General features: G+C 39.1%; 1 protein-coding gene across 2 annotated transcripts in view; it reads right to left on the reverse strand.

Annotated features, from left to right (window-relative positions):
• The window catches only part of LOC133653882 (glutamate receptor-interacting protein 2-like), a 60,588-nt gene that overhangs the window by 16,987 nt on the left and 20,081 nt on the right, over window positions 1-23,520 (reverse strand). Inside the window, exons 7-12 of one of the 2 annotated variants that reach the window (XM_062053687.1) lie at window positions 20,056-20,201; window positions 15,208-15,355; window positions 14,958-15,127; window positions 4,889-5,017; window positions 4,530-4,682; window positions 3,338-3,524 (exon numbers count right to left, since the gene is read on the reverse strand). In XM_062053687.1, coding sequence (XP_061909671.1) covers window positions 3,338-3,524; window positions 4,530-4,682; window positions 4,889-5,017; window positions 14,958-15,127; window positions 15,208-15,355; window positions 20,056-20,201 — 933 coding nt within the window. The remainder of the gene's footprint in view (window positions 1-3,337; window positions 3,525-4,529; window positions 4,683-4,888; window positions 5,018-14,957; window positions 15,128-15,207; window positions 15,356-20,055; window positions 20,202-23,520) is intronic. The other variant, XM_062053688.1, reaches the window with a different exon arrangement.

The following is a 23,520-nucleotide window of genomic DNA, read 5'->3' on the forward strand; positions in this document are numbered from 1 at the left end:
AAGGGCCATCCATCCATCCATTTTCTACCGCTTGTCCCTTTCGGGGTCGCTGGAGTCTATCTCAGCTGCATTCGGGGGGAAGGCAGGGTACACCCTGAACAAGTCGCCACCTCATCCGAGGGACATGTAACCAAATATTAACATTGCTGTATGTATACTTTTGACCCGGCAGATTTGGTTACATTTTCAGTAGACCCATAATAAATTCATAAAACAACCAAACTTCATGAATGTTTTTTGTGACCAACAAGTACGTGTTAAAATAAGAGTTGTAGAAATTATTGGAAACTCAAGACAGCCATGACATTATGTTCTTTACAAGTGTATGTACATTTTTGACCACGACTGTATAGCGAGTGGTTCCCGGTCTTTCTGTGTGGAGCTTGCATGTTCTCCCCGTGACTGCGTGGGTTTTCTCTGGGTACTCAAGCTTTCTTCCACCTCCAAAGACTTACCTGGGGATAGTTTGATTAACAACAACAAATTGGCCCTAGTGTGAAAGTGAGTGTGAATGTTGTCTATTTGTGTTGGCCCTGCGATCAGGTGGCGACTTGTCCAGGGTGTACCTTGCCTTCCGCTCGAGTGCAGCTGGGATAGGCTCCAGCACCCCGCGACTTTGAGAGGGATAAGCGGTTGAAAATGGATGGATGGGTTGTGTTTGGAAAATAGACATACTGTATGTATGTTACCATGTTTAATAATGTCGATACTTCGATGCATACATACTTTGTTATGTATGCTTATCTTTTGCAATACTTCAAAGATACACTTAATGGATGCATTTCTGGCGCTTTTTTTTTTTTTTGGCGAGGCACTGCACATGAAACGTAACAAGGTCAAGTGCAAAAGTATGTGCCATTATGAAGATAATGCTCAGTTCTGACGGTCACAGAGGTATATGTTTATCATTGTTATTGTATCGTTTACAGTGATGCAGAATGACAAGGAGATGTTGCAAATGTTTTAGTCAATGTATTTACACTCTATGCAAATGTAAGGAATGCATATGCAGTCACATGTCATCCACAGAATATGAGCTAAAATTGTTTTCATTAAATAATGTTTTCCAGGCCAAGGACCTCAAAACTGATGGAGGAATGTAGACAGTACCACCTACTTACTGTATATATATTTCATATATTGGGTTTTAAATGAAATTGGTATTAAATGGAAGCTTGAGGAACACTATTAGTATAACTAAAGAAGTTAAAAGAAAGCAAGCGACAGCAACACCTAAGTTACATAAATCATATTAAAGAGGAGAAGACTTAAAATCGGAACTGCACTTTTTGGGGAATGTTGCCTATTGTTCACACATAATGAGAGACATGACAATGGATGTTTTATAAAATTGTTTTAATGCATTATAGATATTAAATAAATGTGATCAAAAGTCCGCTTACAATGGAGCCTATGGGAACCGTTCAATTCTGCCTATAAAGCTCTTAAAAAACATCCAAGGACCTCCATTAGGGGTTTATACATGATGCAAGTACATATGTACTGTAGTAACAGGCACATTTCTAAAAACATTTAATATTTACGTATTTTGAGCATTTTAAACATACGCGGCGGATTAATTTCCAAAACGCATCACAAAATTAGCTTTTTTTTTTTATCTTCATCACTGATTATGACTCACTGGAGACTTTATGAGAGCCGACAAACACAATAAAACATCACTTACTGTACAACGTCTGCTGTCATTAGGATGCCGACTGCTAGGATGTTCATATATTCCCATTTAGATGAAAAATGTCTCATAATCCTTGTGAAGAAACAGGCTGGGGGGAACAAGCTCTTTTCGTGTCGTTTCAGTTCCAGGTCCTAAATGGCTGTTAAAGTGTCCTAACTTGTCGGATTACATCCCCAGCCATCTACTTTCCAGGTAAAATGCATTATTTATGACCTACAATAAACTTCCAAGGAGCAGGGAAGCGAGGAAACAGCAGACCACTCGATGATATAAAAATTGGCACACACGGTAGTGATCATGGCACCGTTATAAATAGTTTGTCTTCATTAGTGCTTATAATAGCAATATCAACAATACTTGGTTAATATTGAAGTCACAAAATGTAATTGGTGTATTGTTGGTGCTTTTTGAATGGTTATTTATCGGATTTTATGGTCGGAATAGTGGAGCTCACTTTTATTTACGTTTAATATTTAGAATGCATTAAAAAAAAAAAAATCATCAGTCATGCCTTTCATAATGATTGTGAACGGTAGGCAACATTTAAAAAAAAGTGCAGTTCCCCTTTAAAGGGTTGCCTTGAGGAACACCTCAGTTGTGCAAATCACAAGTTTGGACCCCATTGTTCTATATTTTCTAGCAAGGTTCAAATATCAATGCAAGGATCTGCCAATATGTTTACAGTGTCCCAAGTTCCTCTATACAACACGAGCACTCGAGTGTTTTTAGGAATTTGCTGCGAAAATGTTTGTCTCCCAAGTTTTAAACTGAACTTGGGGACCGATATGTTGTCATTCCCGGGCCGGATTTGGCCCCAGGGATGCCAGTTGAATAGTCTTGCCTTAGGGGTCGCGGACCCCTTGTTGAAGATCTCTGGTACAAAGTACGTAGGCTTTTCATAAACCTTTTGAATAGTAAGCTTATCTTCCAAAATAGCATCACACCTACAACATGAATAAGACCCAAACTGTGAGGACGTGAATCCTTGTCATCAAACATGAATTTACTATCACCACCGCTGGTGCATGATTAAGCTTGCATGGAAGCTGACATCACAGTGGGAGGCTGTACTCAAGGCACTCCTGTCCCACTGCTGCTTGACGTAATGGTGTCACACAAGGGAGATTAACCTGTGTTGATGGTGCAATCACTATTGTTACTGTCACAGTACCCCACACTGAGCCAGGCTACACAAAGAGATTTTTATTGGCCTCAATATGGGACAAGCGGTAGAAAATGGATGGATGGAATATTTATCTCCTCAATTAAATATATGCACTTAACGAGTACTTTAAAAGCACCACATTTGGTACATTTTAGCACCAAGTTAAATGGAAAAAACAAACATGCACACATGTAATATTAAAGGGAGTTTGTGTTCATGGATGAAATTGTTTGGATGAAGAACGAAGGAAAAACTGCATGGATATTTTTTTCTTCAGTTATTTGTCTGTGGGCCTGACTTGTATCAGTGTGATGCATTTCTAATGTGTCCGCCTTCAAACCAAAGACTCATGAGGCTAAAATTAGCCTGCTGGTGTGTCACTGCCAGCCGGAATGATTAGCACTACAGAGCACTCCAAGTTCAAGGTGACTCCCTATATAATTTGTATTTCCTCTATGAGGTGTCGTGCACATTACCTCTCAGCCGGGCTGTCGGGCTCGATAAAGCGGATGACGGGGGGAGCAGAGAGGGTTTCTGTGGCAAAGACACCCCCCTGCAGCTGGATCCCAAAACCTGTGAGAGTATCCCCTCTCAGCATGACTTCGATCACTTCCACATGAAAAATCTGACCTCCTGGGCCCACAGAGCTGGATGCCAGCGACACTGAGGGAGTGAGGATGACATGTTAATGCAGAATATGAGAGACTGTGGACAAGCAGCAAAATAACATGGTGATAGAGAAGAAATTAATCACTGACGTCAATCATCAGCAAAAGGACACACTGACTGGATGAAACCGGAAGGAAAGCTGATGTCTAATTTCTAACACTAATTTTAACCCTTATGAAACTAAAAATAGCCAATCTACCGAAACAGCAACAAAAACAGTCTTTGCTGCATTGGTCACCACATGTCATGAAGAATGCCTTACTATCAGTCAAGTCTCTAAAAAGCTTGCACTGTTCACTTCAGTGACAATTTCGCTCATTAAGTACAACATTTTAATCATGAGTCAATGATTTAAACTGGAACTGTCAAAATCAAAAAGTAAACTCATGTGATTAAGCAGGAAGTATGTGCTCCAATCACTATCACAAAAAAATAATAGTTGTAGAAATTATTGGAAATTCAAGACAGCCATGACATTATGTTCTTTACAAGTGTATGTAAACTTTTGATCGCGACTGTATATGTGCTTAGCTTCAGGTTTTTCCCTGGTCTCAAACTAAGACTCCGTCCCCAGGAGTTTAGTTTGGGACTTGCTTTTTTTTCTTCATGTTTATAATTTTTTCTACCTTTTTTTTTTTTTTTACAAAAGCACCGCCCCTGTAGTAACTCGATCATTGTTACCGTTCTATCCACTCTGTAACTGTATATCTCTTTTTGGATGAGTTTGTACTGAAAATTTAATTTTGTTGTACTTTTTTAAGTAACAATTTTAATGACAATAAAGTTCCTCCATCCTACTCCGTGTCCCAAAGACACAAATTAGAAGTTTATTGCATGTGTAAAGGTTGAGGTTCTCTTCCCAAACAAATTTTAGCTTTTCATGGTCAACAATATATTTCCAGTACACATCTCCTGTATTTCCAAATTCCCCTTAAATGCAGCACAAGTTTGATTTTAAGGAGGCAAAAAAAAAATCCTTTAATAAGAATTTTGTCATACGTGAGCTCTTGTGGTCCTTCTTTCTGTTCCTCCTCCTGCCCGTTGAAATGCGCGGGCTGGTGGGCGCCATAGGGCAGGGCAGCGTACTGCTCCCCTGGCTGCTGAAGCCTGACGTGGCTGTGGAGGAAGGGGAGAAGCCACCACTCACCAGAGCTGCAGACATAAGACATTTGTACTGTGCTTATCCAGAAGCCGGTGTAGCTAAGAGCGTGCTAAAAGTTTCCTTCTCGGTCAGCTTGTGCAGCACATAAAAAGGAAAGTTCACTTCGATGTTTGGAGACAAGACAGAGCAAAAGTGAGGAAAAGGCTCCTGCGATGGTGTCTTGCCAACAGCAAAGCTGTCATGAATGATCACTTACATTTGCAGTGGTCCTGCTGGTTGTGTGAGTGGCCTGGGCTGCTCCATGTCTTACCATGGCTGGCATGTGGGGGCAGGCAGAAGTTGCTGCTTTGGTCCCAGTGATGGTGGCTGCTCTTCTGCACTTTTACTGCAGTGGTAAAGAGGCACTTTTGAGTAAAGCAGACCTGCTCTTGTGTTGTGCATGTTCAGAAACACTCTCCATTAAATCACAGGTCTAAAATTGGAACAAAACATGCACACTGTCTGGAGGATTATTCAAAGCACAGTAATTGAAATTCAATGTTTTTCATCATGGTGCACTAAGCTAGGTGAAATCATTCGGTTTAATGTAAGAATGTTTGACAAAGACAAATATGAGAGGTGTAGAAATGCAACCTTACTTCTACTAGCAAACTTCCAAATAGCTGCGTTGAAATTAGAGATCATATTTAGGATGTCATTTTCAAGAGGTGCGAAAAGGTGGCGCGCTAGTTGAGTGCTGGGCATGATGCCGATGTCCTGCAGCACTATGGCTCTTGGAAGGCATGAGGCTGGACGTTAATGGGCACAGCTGAATGCTTGATGCCTAATGAGGTGCCATGTTTGATTGGCTGCATCTGACTGCTCTTGACAGCACTCGAGGAGAAGTGAACTCGGCTAAAGCTGAGAAGTAAGAAATGTCAACGGAGGAGGCTTTGCAGATGAAAGTAAACAAAAAAAAGATGTGTCTGACAAACTCAAGAAGTGTGTTGCACAGCATCACAGGTGCATTAAACCACAAATTGAAATTGCAACAGGTATGAAGCCACTTCACGCAGAGAGGGCATATAAATAGTAATATTTCTTCACAGCACTTTCCATGCAGAATGTAGTTGACAATAAAAATAGAAAAACATAGTTGTGTAATCTTTCATTTACAATGTTTTTTTTAAAAAGCTTATTCGATAAAATTGGCCAAAATGAAGCATTTTTTAAAGTTAAAGTTAAAGTACCAATGATTGTCTCACACACACACTAGATGTGGTCAAATGTGTCCTCTGCATTTGACCCATCCCCTTGTTCACCCCCTGGGAGGTGAGGGGAGCAGTGAGAAGTAGCGGTGGCCGCGCTCTGCAATCATTTTTGGTGATTTAACCCCCAATTCCAACCCTTGATGCTGAGTGCCAAGCAGGGAGGTAATGGGTCCCATTTTTATAGTCTTTGGTATGACTTGGCCAGGGTTTGAACTCACGACCTACCGATCTCAGAGCGGACACTCTTACCACAAGGCCACTGAGTGGTTAGAGTGTCCGTATAGCATTAAAATGGCTAAATGAACAAAAAATATCAGTACTACAGTATCATGGCCACTGATTGGCTCACGTGTAAAGGTGACTAAAGGGTGTTATGTCATGTTTAGAGGGCTCTTACAATGTTGAAAAAACGTATTTAGAAGGTTGTGTTAAGGTATTTTATGCTGTAGTTATGAAAAACATTTTTTACCTAATGATTACTACTTTGCGTAAATCCGTTTATAGTGATTAATTGGTTCCGCACATGACTGCAATGAATTTTCACATTTCCAGAAAGCCAAGGACCACGGGTTTGAACTTCACACTTCACCATTACTCTTACTTCAATCAATCAATGTTTATTTATATAGCCCTAAATTACGAGTGTCTCAAAGGGCTGCACAAGTCACACCGACATCCTCGGCTCAGATCCCATACTTGGTATAGTATATTACGGAGAACCAGCATCCTCTACAGTAGACATTTGCTTTTGGTCTATTTATTGTGTCAGAGTTACAAGAGCGCTGTGTTCTTTTTGAGGACATTCTGCAGAAAAGCGAGTCAAAGATCATCGCTATGACAGCATTCTAGTGTTTTTTAAGCAGCTGCTGCAAAAATGTGAGTCCCACAAGTTTTTTAACTGAACTTGCGGGCCACCAGTGAATAGCCTAAATCAGAGGTCCCTAAACTTTTTGACTCGGGGGCCGTATTAGGTTTAAAAAATTTGGCCGGGGACCGAACTGTATGTGTATATGTATATGTATATGTATATAATATATGTATATATGTATATATATATATATATATATATATATATATATATATATATATATATATATATATATATATATATATATATATATATATATATATATATATATATATATATATATATATATATATATATATATATATATATATATATATATCGTATTTCCTTGAATTGGCGCCGGGAATATAGTATTCGCCTGCCTAGAATTACAGCCGGGTCAAACTCGTTTCGCAAAATAATTAGCGCATGCTTGGCACTTCCGCCGGGTCAAATATGAGTCATTAAATGACTCCCGCCTCCTGGTGGTAGAGGGCGATAGTGATCCTTCTTGCGACTACCAGTACTGCAGGAGACAGGTACTGCAGAAGAAGACAACAAGCAGCAAGCATGAGCAGCAATTGTTTGCTTGCACTTTTAACATGGAGGATTACATATCTAAAATAAAACAGTTTTCTAAACTGGACTTTCAATCGAAGCAGGAGGTAATAATTAAAGGAATATCTCCAGAGACTTTTAAAATTGAAGAAAGATAAGAAAGACTGCCTTTGATCAGAAGCAGCTGCACATGGACCCATTTACAAGTAAAGGTAAGATCATAATAACGTTTTTTTTTATTAAATGTGCTTTTCATGATAATGTATGCGCCGGAGTGAGAAGAGGTTTTAAAATAATTAGCGCATGCTTGCCCATTCCGCATGGTTTTGGTAACCGCAGGAGTGAGAAGAGGTTTTAAATTAATTAGTGCCCCTGCGGCTATTCAAGGAAATACGATATATATATATATATATATATATATATATATATATATATATATATATATATATATGTATATGTATTAGGGCTGTGAATCTTTGGGTGTCCCACGATTCAATTCAATATCGATTCTTGGGGTCACGATTCGATTCAAAATTGATTTTTTTTTTCAATTCAACACTATTCTCGATTCAAAAACGATTTTTTTCCCGATTCAAAACGATTCTCTATTCATTCAATACATACGATTTCAGCAGGATCTACCCCAGTCTGCTGACATGCAAGCAGAGTAGTAGATTTTTGTAAAAAGCTTTTATAATTGTGAAGGACAATGTTTTATCAACTGATTGCAATAATGTAAATTTGTTTTAACTATTAAATGAACCAAAAATATGACTTATTTTATCTTTGTGAAAATATTGGACACAGTGTGTTGTCAAGCTTATGAGATGCGATGCAAGTGTAAGCCACTGTGACACTATTGTTCTTTTATTTTTATTTTTATAAATGTCTAATGATAATGTCAATGAGGGATTTTTAATCACTGCTATGTTGAAATTGTAACCAATATTGATACTGTTGTTGATAATATTCATTTTTGTTGCACTACTTTTGGTTTGTTCTGTGTCGTGTTTGTGTCTCCTCTCAATTGCTCTGTTTATTGCAGTTCTGAGTGTTGCTGGGTCGGGTTTGGTTTTGGAATTGGATTGCATTGCTATGGTATTGCTGTGTATTGTTTTGTTGGATTGATTAATTTAAAAAAAAAAGAAAAAAAAGAAATAAATGCTTTTTTTTTTTAAATTTAAAAAAAAAAATCGAATTTTTAAAAATGAAAATCGATTCTGAATCGCACAACGTGAGAATCGCGATTCGAATTCAAATCGATTTTTTCCCACACCCCTAATATATATATATATATATATATATATATATATATATATATATATATATATATATATATATATATATATTATTTCTCGCACTCTAATTGACTGAAAGAGCGTGCACTTGCCGCGCGCTCACCCAACACAGCGGCGCGATGATATCATGTTATCGATGGGAAAATGCACTTTTAGACAATATGGTTTGCCTTAGCATCTAGGAGACCCAGAGAGCGGTAGAAAATGGATTAGAAAGGACGGATTTTTAAAAATAATATAAAAATATATATATAATATATATATATATATATATATATATATATATATATATATATATATATATATATATATATATATATATATATATATATATACATATATATATATATATATATATATATATATATATATATATATATATATATATATATATACGTTAGGTCAGGAAAAAATCACAAGAGGCTATATCATTCCTACAAGCCTGTTTCACAGGTTCGTTACATTAGCAGCATTACTAAAAAAATATTGCAACTGTAAAAAAGGAGAGGACTTAAAGGGGTGCCTTGAGGAAAGCCTCACTTATGTAAATCACAAGTTTAGACCCCAGTGTTCTTTGTTTGCTAGCAAGGTTAACATGTCAATGCAAGGATCTGCCAATGTGTTTACACTGATCCAAGTTCCTCTAAACCAGTGGTCCCCAACCACCGGGCCGTGGCCCGGTACTAATCGGTCCACGGACCGGTAGAAATAAAAAAAAAAATATATATATATATATTTTATTTTTTATTAAATCAACATAAAAAACACAATAAATACATTATAAATCAATATAGATCAATACAGTCTGCAGGGATACACTTCGTAAGCACAGATGATTGTATTTCTTTATGAAAAAATAAAATAAAATAAAATAAATAAAAAATACCAAACCCCCACCCGGTCCGTGGGACAAATTTTTAAGCGTTGACTGGTCCGCAGCTACAAAAAGTTTGGGGACCACTGCTCTAAACAACAGGAGCACTCCAGTCATTTCAGGAATTTTCTGTAAAAATGTTTGTCTCCCAATTTTTGAACTCAACTTGGGGGCCATTATAGTGTCATTCCTGGGCTTGATTTGGTACCCGGGCCAACAGCTTAATAGCACTGCTGTAGACTATATTGTCTGTAAGGGAATGTGAATGGTTGTTTGTCTGTGTGTGTCCTTTGATTGACTAGTTAACAGTCCTGGGTGTACCCTGAACTAAGCTGGGCTAGGCTCCAGCTCACCCGCAACCCCAATGAGAACAGGTGGAATGGACGGCTGCTATTTATTATGTGAATTGCCACTATCATAAAATATGTTACGTCAGAGTGAACATCTTGCAAATATTTCTGCTGCAATCCAATGCTCTTTTCGATGTTCATCTTCCAATACATCATTCAAATTAAACCAACTGATAAGGGGCGGCATGGCTCAGATTTTAGAGCGGCTGTGCCAGCAAATTGTTCCTGGTTCGAATCCAGCTTCACCATCCTAGTCATGGCCGTTGTGTCCTTGGGCAAGAGACTTCACCCACCTTGCTCCTGATGGGTCGTAGTTAGCGCCTTGCATGGCAGCCTCCGCCATCAGTGTGTGAATGGCTGAATGTGATACATAGGTAAAGCGCTTCGGGTATCTATTAATACACTCTATAAATACAGACCATTTACCTTATTGTGTCTGGGATGCAATTCAGTAATGATCTTTTACAGATTCATTAAGCCATGTGGAAGCACGTCAACGGTCAAGGTCACGGTCAAGATCAAGGTTTATTTATTAAGAGCCTTTGAACAACAGCTCAAGCTGCCTCAAAGTGCTGTACTAGTTTGGTTAAATAAAATTACGAAGATCAACCAAAAAATGGTAATAAAATGTATAAAAGATCAAACAGGTTTAAAAAATATATGAAATTAAATAGGTTGACAGTAATCCTGGCTGTTTCCTCAGCGGGGGGTCTAATCTGTGACAATTTGCTCACATGCATGGAGGATTTGCTGCAAACATGGATGACGACACAAGCGTGCATGTGAGATTTTAGCGCCACTGAGAGAAATGACAATGCATGCTTTATCTTGGAGAACCGGCTCTTATCTGATGGAGCTTTTTATTACAGTTGTACGCTAAACTCACCTAGAGGAGAATCTTTAAGAAATGGCGTTTTCAGGCTAGACTGACGTGAAAAATACTCTGAATCTCTTAATGGCCGTATCAATCTCAAATCCCCCACAGGGGATTAAACACACTGCATGTTATTATCACACATCTTGGGGGGAAATGAGCTGTCAAAGTATGGTTTTTATTTTTGTACCATGCTAACACCTTTGCAGAAACGACTACACATTGTACGTTGGAAGGAAAGCTTACGGGAAGGCAGTAAAAAAAACCTACAGGGGCAGCTTTTGTCAGCACACGTGCTTTGCCAAACAGCAGAAAGAAGGTGAATCACTGCAGAGTGGACAACGTGACCAAGGGATGAGGAAACACTGCGTGAAGGGCTGAATTCAGCAAGAAATGTCATCCTGTCTGTTTGTGTCCCACCCCTTTTCTCACATGATAAGCCCCCGCAGCTGCAGACCCACGAATAAGTCTGCAAAGCATGAACATGAGATCTCCCGGGAAAGAAGTGTGCATGTGTATGTACGTTTGTATCCATCAGGAGCCCAGTGTGGAACTCAAGGCAGGGGGGGATTGTGTTCTGTAGTACACACACACACAACTACATACTGTACACACACATACACACACATGCACACATACGCTGACTGATTCCCAGCAGCTGGGAGGCAGCCACACTCTTTACTTCAGCTGCATGCAACAAACGCTGAGAGCGCTTACATTACGTTGAGTAGGGAAATGTGCTTCTTTGACTATTGCAACCTCATTGGATAGATTTGTTCAATCTAATGTGATACAGCTCAGATTGTCTACGGAACATAAATTATGCTCATGTTGAGTAACAGTTATATTTATTATTGTGGTTGGCCAGGGCACTGCAGAATATGTTCATCGTTCTCAACATATCGCTGAATTACAGTTTTTTTCCATTTGCTTACACACAATTTTACTCACTGTGTGTCTTTTTTTCAAAAGATATACACACTTTACCAAACACAACATTCAGTTTTCTTAATCCCTAGATTATTTGCAAAATGACACACTTCGTTCAAAACATATGCCCATTCATCAAAATAAAGCAAGCATTTGTAAAAATGCAGTTTTATTTTCATCTCACTCACACTTCAAATGATAAGACACTATTGGAGTGAGTTACCCACAACAGTGATAAATACAAAACACATTTGTAAAAAACCCTATTTTACTGTAAGAAATCACATGTTTGGGGCATTTTGCCCGACCTTTTTAGCATATGTGATGAATGATTACTGTAACTTGACAAAATATATCGGCAAATCCATAGCAATCCTCATTGTTTACTTTGAAGTGGGCCTATACGTAAGGACCTAAAGAGAAAGTAAAAATATCCAGTAATCTTTTCAAGAACTGCTCAACAATGATGCTGCAAACTGAAAATATGTATTTTTACCACAGTCAGGTAAAGTAACATATCACAGTAGTCAACAATAACATGCAGTACAAATTCAAATCTGAGACAAATAAAAAGGTTTGAAAAAAAATCTGGAGACAAATAAAAATGACAGCATAGACTAGAGTATAGGCTATATGTGCAGACTTAGGCAACAGCAACTCTATCAAGGGAACGTACTCAAAAGCCTCAGTTACTGATTCTAATCATCACCTGCCCGTCTAGCTGGATCAGGCCATAGTATCTCATCCACATCACATGCGATATTCTCATGTAATGTGTGTGTAAAGCATTGTGTGTAATATTTCGCAAACACTGTGAAGCAGAGTCTATGCCTAATATTAGGAAAATGATTGATTGATTTAAACTTTTATTAGTAGATTGCAAAGGAAACAATCTGCACAGTGGTTTTGCTTACTGTGTGTAGACTTTGTTAACTGTGTCACAATTTAAAATGTAATGTTTAAGCAATTGGAAAAAACTGTAATACTGAGATTTACTAATTATTGGGGTCTGTCCCAGGGAACACATAGATCAGGGATTTGCAACCTTAAGTATACAAAAAGCCATTTTGCCTCTAGTAAGAAAAATACATGGGACCCGCAAAACATAACACAGTTTATGAACTTTTAAAATCCTTTAATCTTTATTCAAATTGTACAGGCAAAATCATCTGTCCATGCAGAATTAATTAAGAAATCATTTTATCCGGGTTGTATTCATGGTTCGCTAACAACAGGGTTTGGACCCTCAGGAACCCGACGTCTCTTTCAGTCGCAGTCTCCCTTTTCATTTTCTTTCTCGTTATCATCAAATCACCAGCCAGGACACATTCATGTCCTCACAGACAATTGAAAATTATAAAACTATTTTGAAAAAGGAAAATGTCAACCACTCTGGTACAACACAAAACATCTGCTACATAGGGAGCCATAGCAAGTATGTCACATGTGACCAAGCTGGCATACAGTCAAACTGTGCTACGGTACTTTAAATCGCAGATTCACTACTTTGTGGGTTCATTTATTGTTTGTACCTTTTTTCAGCTTATTGAACATGTTTTGGACCTAAATTAAGTTTTAAATGATGTAATATTATTTTATATTATTATATTGTGGCAATCGATAAAGTTTACCAAACTGTTCTTCCTTTTCCAGGTTCAGGGTGAACCATGCCAACAATAACAGGTGACTAATCTTGGCACTATTTATTTATTTATTTATTTACAGACAGACATTATTGTTTCTTTTGTTAATATTAGAGTCCGTTCTGCAAAATGGTCATCCCTAGAAGCACAGAGCTTATGGACAAGGACCCACAGTTATAAATGATAAATGGGTTATACGTGTATAGCGCTTTTCTACCTTCAAGGTACTCAAAGCGCTTTGACGGTATTTCCACATTCACCCATTCACACACACATTCACACACTGATGGCGGGAGCTGCCATGCAAGGCGCTAACCAGCACCCATCAGGAGCAAGGGTGAAGTGTCTTGCCCAAGGACACAACGGACATGACTAGGATGGTAGAAGGTGGGGATTGAACCCCAGTAACCAGTAACCAGCAACCCTCCGATTGCTGGCACGGCCACTCTACCAACTTCGCCACGCCGTCCCCAGTTAAAATATACATCATCGTATAATATACAAAATACAATACAATACAATATATTACAAAATCTACCCACCAAATACCCATTTACAATTTCATTTATAAATAAAAAAGGAATCTTTAAAGTCACCAAATCAGTCTCAATATCCTATTATTCAAATTTGGTTAAAAGGTTGCATCTTGAAGATCTGCGATAATCTCATCATACATACAGAGGTCAAGACCAAAATTATGCGACTAATGTGAAATCCTCAACCATCAGGGGTGTGCTAACTATCTTCACCGCGACAATCTTAATTTGACCAACTTTTGGCAGGACAACAGAACATATCTTCACATTGGTGAACCATTGACGCGCGACAATGTCAAAAGACAACAGCGGGCCGTAGAATCGAACATTTAGTTCAGGCTAACTGAGACTGCTATCAGCTATCAACCTGTCTGGGCAAGATGGGGCTCAAGTCTTTTGATTCAAGATGCTCTTCATCTTTGACATCAATACCACAGTTTTGGTGTGAGTTATGTGGAATCCATTGCCAACAAGAATGATTGCTAACAACAAAGCTAATGATCGTAGCTGTGACTGTTGACCAAGTTTTTGCAGAACAACACACGCTCGTGGTTTATATGGCAGCCCAGCCCTGGTTAGCCATACAAAGTATTGTGTGACAAAGGATTGCCACGTTGTGATCGTGTTTTAGTGGTCGAGCCACGGCCATAGCAATGGCGCTTGGAGGATCCTTTGGCCTAATGGCACATCTACAGTAGAGCACACTCAAGGCTAATATACAGGTATTGGGTGAAATGAGTGTGAAGGTGATTACTGGTATATGGGTGTTATTTCATGATTAGAGGGCACTAATAAAGTAAAAAAAAAAGTGTCAAGGAGGTCGTAAACATTTGTTATGCTCTAACAATGAAAATATTTGAATTATTAATAATATTCCTACTTTACGGAAATACGTTTATTGCAGTCATGTCCAGTACCAAGTAACCGCAGTAAACAAGGGGAAACTACATACAAAAAATAGTGAACCCTCACATTCACACCTATGGACAATTTAGAGCTTCCAATTCGTCTAACATGCATTTTTTGGGGAAGAGGGAGAAAGCAGGAGTGCATGGACAAGCACAGAGATGTGCCAATTCAAACTCCAATACAGATCTCCAAGCTGTGAAGCAGACATGCTAACCACTGCAGCAACTTTCTGACCGTATTACCCTCACGTCATTACCTGTGTCTTGTGGACGGATAGGAAGTCGGCTCTGACTGGATGGTAGAATTTCCAGTTTTACAACATCAGTGGTGTTGCCCAGGAGCTGCAAGGCCTCTATCAGAGAGCAGTGTTCTGTGCTGGTTCCATCAATGGTCAGCAAAACGTCGCCTGCGTTCAGCGCGCCACACCTGACATGATAGAATAGCAAATGGTGAATGTTTTTGCTAGCAAAACGTAAGATAATGTAAAACAGAAGTGGTTGCCTTACCTTTCGGCCACGCTGGCCGCCTTTATTTTGTCAATAATGATGACGTGTTTGTTCCTGTACATGGCTGTAGTGAGGCTGAGGCCCAGGCTGGATGAGGCACCTTTTACTATTTCCACCAGCAGAGGACCTGAGGCTTGTTGCACTGCCTCTGAAACAAATAACACACACTGGATTTACATTTACAAGTTCAATGATAGTTCAAGTTCAAAATATAAGACTAAAGTTAATGATCATCATGCAATGATTTTTTTTTAAATAAAATAAAACACCTTGAATCAAATAATTTATTGCACCTTGTGTCAAACTAAAAGATTTGTCATGTTAGGCGTTTTAAAAAAAAGTAGTGTTTTAAAAACAATATATTGGTTAGGGATGAGTACCAAATTCAATAGTCTGTCCTAATGACCAATGTTATAAACTCTGCAAATAGTTATAATTAGTTTTGAATAATTTGGAGTGCATCTGTACCATATAATCAATCATATATAACAAATAGTTTTTAATTTGAGTAAATCAGAATCAGAATCAGAAATACTTTATTAATCCCCGAGGGGAAATTAAAATTTTCAGCACAATCCCATTCAAGATCAGACAAACATTACAGGGAGACAGAACAGGATCGCTGACTGGTCTGCCAACTTCCGGCGCCCTTTACAAAAAAAGGTGAGATACAGGTAAACAATGGAGTGGGGGGGGGGGGGGGTGTCCAAGCCTGGGCCCCTGGAGAGGGGGTCCAGACTGAGGCCAAGGGAAAAAACAACTCATAGCCATAGCATACATCCCTCTTACATGTGTGTAAGAGGGAAACATCAAACATTAAAGAACACAAAGGACATTAAAGCCATTAAATGCACTTGTATTTTTACAATACATTCTTTTGTCTGTTTGTATATTTAATTTTTTACATTTTTGATATTCTACAGTTTTTATACTCGGTAACATTTCAATCACATTTCTTTTAACATGTGTTTAAAGGGAACTGCACTTTTTTTGGCAATTTTGCCCTTTTGTTCACAATCATTATGAAAGACATGAAGATGGATGGTTTTTTTTTTAATGCTTTCTAAATATTAAATAAATGCGATCAAAAGTGTGCTTACAATGGCACCTATGGGAGCCGCGCAATTCTGCCTACACAGCCCTTAAAAAAACATCCAAACACCTTCATCGAGGTTTTATATACATGATGTAAGTATATATATAATGTAGTAACATGCACATTTATAATAACATTTAATATTTACGTATTTTGCTCATTTTAAGCATACGCGGCGCATGAATTTTAAAAAACAAACCATTGTTTTCTTCTTTTTTTTTTCATCACTGATTATTACTCACTGCAGACTTTCTGATAGCCAACAAACATAATCAAACATCACTTACTGTACAATGTCTGCTGTCATTAGCATGCAGACTGCTGGGACGTTCATATATTTCCATTTAGATGAAGAATATATCCTTATCCTCACGAAAAAAACAGGTTGGGAGACCGAGTGTCTTTTTGTGTCATTCTGGACAGTTTCGGGTCGTAAATGGCTGTCAAAGTGTACCAGCTTGTTGGAATACCTACTCAGACTTCTTCTGTCCAGGTGAGATGCATCATTTATGATCTAGAATAAACTTACAGGGAGCAAGGAAGCAGCAGACCACTCGATGATGTGAACATAGGGACACAAAGGAGTGATCACGGCGTCGCTATAAATAGTTTGTCTGCATTAGCGCTTATAATAACAATATCACTAATACTTGGTTAATATTCAAGTCACGATCTGTAAATGGAGTATTGTTGGCGCTTTTTGAATTCTTATTTATTGGATTTTAAGGGCAAAATAGTATAGCCCCCATTGGCTCCGCTGTAAGCGGACTTTTATTTACGTTTTTTTAATATTTAGAATGCATTAAAAAAAAATCCATCCGACGTCATGTCTTTTATAATGATTTTGAACGATAGACAAAATTATTCTTTAAAGGGGAACTGCACTTTTTTTTATAATCATAATTATTATTATTATTATTATTATTATTCATTATGAAAGACATGACGACGGTTGTATTTTTTTAATGCATTCTAACTCGTAAATTAAAGGCCTACTGAAATGAATTTTTTTAATTTAAACGGGGATAGCAGATCCATTCTATGTGTCATACTTGATCACTTCGCGATATTGCCATATTTTTGCTGAAAGGATTTAGTATAGAACAACGACGATAAAGTTCGCAACTTGTGGTCGCTGATAAAAAAAAGCCTTGCCTATACCGGAAGTAGCGTGACGTCACAGGAGGTAGGATTCCTCACAATTCCCCGTTGTTTACAATGGAGCGAGAGAGATTCGGACCGAGAAAGCGACTATTACCCCATTAATTTGAGCGAGGATGAAAGATTTGTGGATGAGGAACGTTAGAGTGAAGAACTAGAGAGGCAGTGCAGGGTGTATCTTTTTTCGCTCTGACCGTAACTTAGGTACAAGGTCTCATTGGATTCCAAACACTCTCCTTTTTCTATTGTGGATCACGGATTTGTATTTTAAACCACCTCGGATACTATATCCTCTTGAAAATGAGAGTCGAGAACGCGAAATGGACATTCACAGTGACTTTTATCTCCACGACAATACATCAGCGAAGTTCTTTAGCTACTGAGCTAACGTGATAGCATCTGGCTCAAATGCAGATAGAAACAAAATAAATAAATCCCTGACTGGAAGGATAGACAGAAGATCAACAATACTATTAAACCATGGACATGTAACTACACGGTTAATAATTCTCAGCCTGGCAAAGCTTAACAATGCTGTTGCTAACGACGCTGAAGCTAACTTAGCAACTTAGCAACCGGACTTCACAGAGCTATGATAGAAACATTAGCGCTCCACCTACGCCAGCCAGCCCTCATCTGCTCATCAACACCCGTGCTCACCTGCGTTCCAGCGATTGACGGCGCGACGAAGGACTTCACCCGATCACAGATGCGTTGGCGGCTAGCATCGGTTAGCGCGTCTGCTATCCAAGTAAGTACTCCTTGTTGTGTTGCTACAGCCAGCCGCTAATACACCGATCCCACCTACAACTTTCTTCTTTGCAATCTCCATTGTCCATTAAACAAATTGCAAAAGATTCACCAACACAGATGTCCAGAATACTGTGGAATTGTTCGATGAAAACAGAGCAGTTTGTATGGTGACACATTGGGTACGAATACTTCCGTTGCCGTCGTGACGTCACGCGCATACGCATCATACATAGACGTTTCCAACCGGAAGTTTAGCGGGAAATTTAAAATTGCACTTTATAAGTTAACCCGGCCGTATTGGCATGTGTTGCAATGTTAAGATTTCATCATTGATATATAAACTATCAGACTGCGTGGTCGGTAGTAGTGGCTTTCAGTAGGCCTTTAACATAAATAATTGGAGCCAAGGTCCTCTATTTCGCCCATAAAACCCAATAAAAAAAACATCCAAAAACCGCCAACAATACTTCATTTACATTTCGTGACTTGAATATTAACCAAGTGTTAGTGATATTTTTATTTTAAAAGTGCCAACGCAGACAAACTATTTATAGCGGCGCCATGATCACAAGCTTGTGTGCCAATGTTGACATGATTGACTAATGAGCTGCTTCCTCTTTTCCTTGCTTGTCGAACTTTAGAGTAGATCATAAATAATGCCTCTCACCTGGATAGTAGAAGAACGAGGAAGTATTCCGACAAGTTGGTACACTTTGACCGCCAATTTAGACCCGGGAATGGCAAAAACGACACGAAAAGATGCTTGGTTCCACCCCCCTTTTCTTTGCAAGGATCATGAAATATTCTTCATCTAAACGGGAATATATGAACATCCTAGCAGTCGGCATCCTAAAGACAGCAGACATGGTACAGTAAGTGATGTTTTCTGCAGTGAGTAGAAGTAAGTGATGTAGTTGAAAAAAAAGCAAACATTGTGATGCGTTTTTTGAAATGCTTAAAATTAGCAAAATACCTAAATATTAAACGTTATTACAAACGTGCCTGTGACTACATTACATATATACTTACATCATGTATATTAAACCTTAATGGAGGAGTATGGATGTTTTCTCAATGCAATAGAATAGAGCGGCTCCTATAGGCTCTGTTGTAAGCAGACTTTTGATTGCATTCATTTACTATTTAGAATGCATTAATTAAACAAAAAATACATTTGTCGTCATGTCTTTCATAATAATTGTGAACTATTGGCAACATTCCAAAAAAAAAGGCAGTTCCCCTTTAAACCTACTAGAAGTGAGGTTACCGAACCAAGTTGTGTTTTGTATTGTGTGCAATGACAATGACTTGCTTGCAGGAGCATCCATTTTAGGAGTCTAGCTATTTAACACATGGACTAAAGGCATTGCATGTCAATGAGGATGAGGGTCATTTTGGCATGTAGCTGTTTCGTCCCATTTGGACCGTTATTAATTTTTCACTATTATTTTATTATGAATAAGACAGCAGTGTTCAGCGGGTCATCTTGTCGCTGTAACCTCACTGGAGCTTGGGGGGGACACAGTGCCAAGTGTTTGTCAACTGCTCACATCCAGCATTTTTATATAGGTCATGACGAAAAATAGTGTTTGATCACAGAGCAAAATCCTGTCCAGAGTGGTTGTACACTGTGATAATACAGGAGTGGAGAGAGGGCCACACATCGCGGTAACTCCTCCACGCTTTTCCTGTTGCTCTCGGGCCCAAGTGACTCCCCTGGTGGCATCTCTAGCGCTGACACTCAACCTCGTCCACGCAGCCAAACGGCCACATTATTTACCCTCAGAGCAACGCTGCCCTACCATGCCTCCACATATTCCCTGTGTGTGTGTGCTCACCCATGACAGAGATGTCATACTCAATCAGGAACAAAGCTTCCTGGCCGCTCTGCATCAGCATGGTCAACGCGTCAGCATGCTTCTCTCTGTTTAAAGGCATACCGTCTATGCTCAATACTCTGTCGCCAGCCTTCAGCGTGCCCTCCCTTGAGAAACATGGCAGACAAAGACAGGGAAAACATGAGCGGCCAAAGACGTTAATGTAAGCGTCTCACCACCACAGATCACTAAACGCTTCCACATGTGCGTTTCCTCCCAGGTGAGACGAAGGCTAAGCAAGATAAAAGTCTCTGATGGCGCCTCAAGTTTGTTCAAGTGTTTTGTGCGAACAATTTTCATGCATAGCATAAAAAATGTGCATAGCACATCATGTATGCTCTAGACCAGTCCTTCTCAAATAGAGGCCTGAGGGGGTGCGGTGCGATGCCAGGGTGGCGCTTGTGACCTCGGGAACATGTTTTATTTGCCGTACCAGAATATAATGAAGCGTATGTAGCACTTGGCTTCACTGTAACCACGGTGGGAGACGAGGAAAAACCGGTGTGTTGTTTACCTTCATTTTAATAAGCTTACAATGTATGCAGAGGTATAGTTGTAACAATTTTATAGACAAATTATACTATTTAATGTCTCGGTAAAGGGAGGAGAAGCGCAATATATTTTCTTCTTCCTAGGGGGGGGGCGTAACAGAAAATATTTGAGACGCACTAATCAAGAGCAATGGTTCTCAAACTTTTTACCACCTCAGAAAACACTTGGCTTTCCAAATACCACCATATTGACCAACATTGAAATACAGTAACGTAGTAAGTTAAGTTAAAGTTAAGTTAAAGTACCAATGATTGTCTCACACACACACTAGATGTGGTCAAATGTGTCCTCTGCAATTGACCCATCCCCTTGTTCACCCCCTGGGAGGTGAGGGGAGCAGTGAGCAGCAGCGGTGGCCACGCCTGGGAATCATTTTGGTGATTGAACCCCCAATTCCAACCCTTGATGCTGAGTGCCAAGCAGGGAGGTAATGGGTCCTATTTTTATAGTCTTTGGTATGACTCGGCCGGGGTTTGAACTCACAACCTACCGATCTCAGGGCGGACACTCTAACCACAAGGCCACTGAGCAGTTAAGTAGATCTAAATACCTACTTTTTAAGGATGCAAACACATCCCAGAGATTACAAAGAGGAACATAGATAGGACTCTCTAGAAAGATTGAGTACTTGTCTAGGGCTCCCTGCCTGCGAAAGGCAATGATGAGAGGTATAGCAGATTAGTCTCGCTTAACAAATGGTTAGCTAGTTTTTGTAGAGAACAGGGACTAACGTTTATTGATAATTGCCCCTCTTTCTTGGGCAAACCGGGCTTACTGAGGACGGACGGCGTTCACCCTAATCGGGAAGGCGCCATCCTCCATCCTATTAACATAGATTACTGGTTGAGTCACACTTGACTAACTAAACGAGAGCAAGCTCGGACACAGGCAAATATAGTGCCTGTTAGCCCGGGTGAGCAGTCAGCTAAACTGAAACTAACCAGCGCCAGGCTGGAAAATTCCTACAGACATAGCATTTCTTGTAGGATAATACATAACTCAAATAATGTTTTTTCTGTAGAGACTGTGCCGGAGATAGACATGTATTCTACTGAGATGGAAAATTATGAAGCGTTAAATGTATCGCAGCACCAAGCAAATAATCTCAAGATCCCCATCATATCAATTCCTAGATATGATCAAAATTGTTTAAGGCGCACCACGCGAAATAAACGTAACGTTATTAATATCAGTACTACGGATACCATTAACAACAATGCCTCAAAACAGCCCACTACTTATAATATGGGCTTTTTAAACATCAGATCATTGTCTCCCAAAACACTATTAGTTAATGAGGTCGTTTGAGACAACAATCTTAACGTCATTGTTCTCAGTGAGACTAGGGTTAAAACAATATACATTTTTTCCACTTAACGAGTGCACATATTGCCCGTCCCCTTTAAAGGGGTGGAGGGGTCGAACTAATTAAAACCTTAACCTTAGCCCTAACCTAAGTAATACATTTAAATCATTTGAGGTGCTTACTATGAGGTCTGTCACACCGCTACTTCTCCATCTGGCTGTTATCTATCACCCCCCTGGAACCTATTCAGACTTTATCAGCGAAATTTGAGTTTGTTGCTCATCTAGTGATGCACACAGATAATATAATTATAATGGGGGATTTTAATATAAATATGAATACCCCGTCAGACCCTCTGTGCGTGGCACTCCAACTATAATCGATAGCTGTGGTCTTACACAAATAATAAATTAATCCACGCACTGCAACAGTAATACGATAGATCTAGTCCTTGTCGGAGGTGTCACCACCATAGTTATGGTACTCCCGTACACTAAAGTAATGTCCGATCTCTACCTTATAAAATTTGAAGTTCTGACTCATTTTTAGCAAACTGCTAATAATCAATGTTTAGCAGCCACCACATTAATGTGCAACTACCACTCTTGCTGGAGTATTGCCCTCGGTAATGGCACCCTACCCAAATTATGTGGGCTCTATCGATAACTTCACTAACAACTTTAACGATGCACTGTGCAACGCCACTGATAGTACATTACAGCTAAAGCTAAAAAAGGCTCCTAAAAGGCATACCCCCTGGTTCACAGAAGAAACCAAATTTCTTAAACCAGTGGTTCTTAACCTGGGTTTCGATCGAACCCTAGGGGTTCGGTGAGTCGGGCTCAGGGGTTCGGCGGAGGTCAAAACACACCCGACTCATCGTGTAAATAAAAACTTCTCCCTATCGGCGTATTACGGATACGGCAACAGCAGAAGTCACACTGATTTGCAGGTGTGTAATTTGTTGTGAGTTTATGCACTGTGTTGGTTTTGTTCTTTGAACAAGGGGATGTTCATGCACGGTTCATTTTGTGCACCAGTAAAAAAACATGGTAACACTTTAGTATGGGGAACATATTCACCATTAATTATTTGCTTATTAACATGCAAATTAGTAACATATTGGCTCTTAACTAGTCATTATTAAGTACTTATCAATGCCTTATTCGGCATGGCCTTATTATAACCCTAACTCTCAAACCCTGGCCCTAACCTTCTAACCCTAACCATAACCAAATAACTCTAAATTAAGTCTTTGTTACTTAGAATATGTTCCCCTAGTGTCCAAAAAACTCTAAATTAAGTCTTTGTTACTTAGAATATGTTCCCCATACTAAAGTGTTACCAAAAACATATAACTTTGTATTGAATTAAAAAAAAAAAAAAAAGTTTTATTTTTCACTAAAGAAGGGTTCGCTGAATGCGCATATGAAACTGGTGGGGTTCGGTACCTCCAACAAGGTTAAGAACCCCTGTCTTAAACTATCATGTAGAAAGCTGGAACACAAATGGCGTGTGACTAAACTTGAGGTCTTCCATTAGGCATGGAGTGATATAACATATAAATA

The sequence above is a fragment of the Entelurus aequoreus genome, linkage group LG07 (genome assembly GCF_033978785.1).
Source record: "Entelurus aequoreus isolate RoL-2023_Sb linkage group LG07, RoL_Eaeq_v1.1, whole genome shotgun sequence".
Taxonomy (NCBI): Eukaryota; Metazoa; Chordata; class Actinopteri; order Syngnathiformes; family Syngnathidae; genus Entelurus; species Entelurus aequoreus.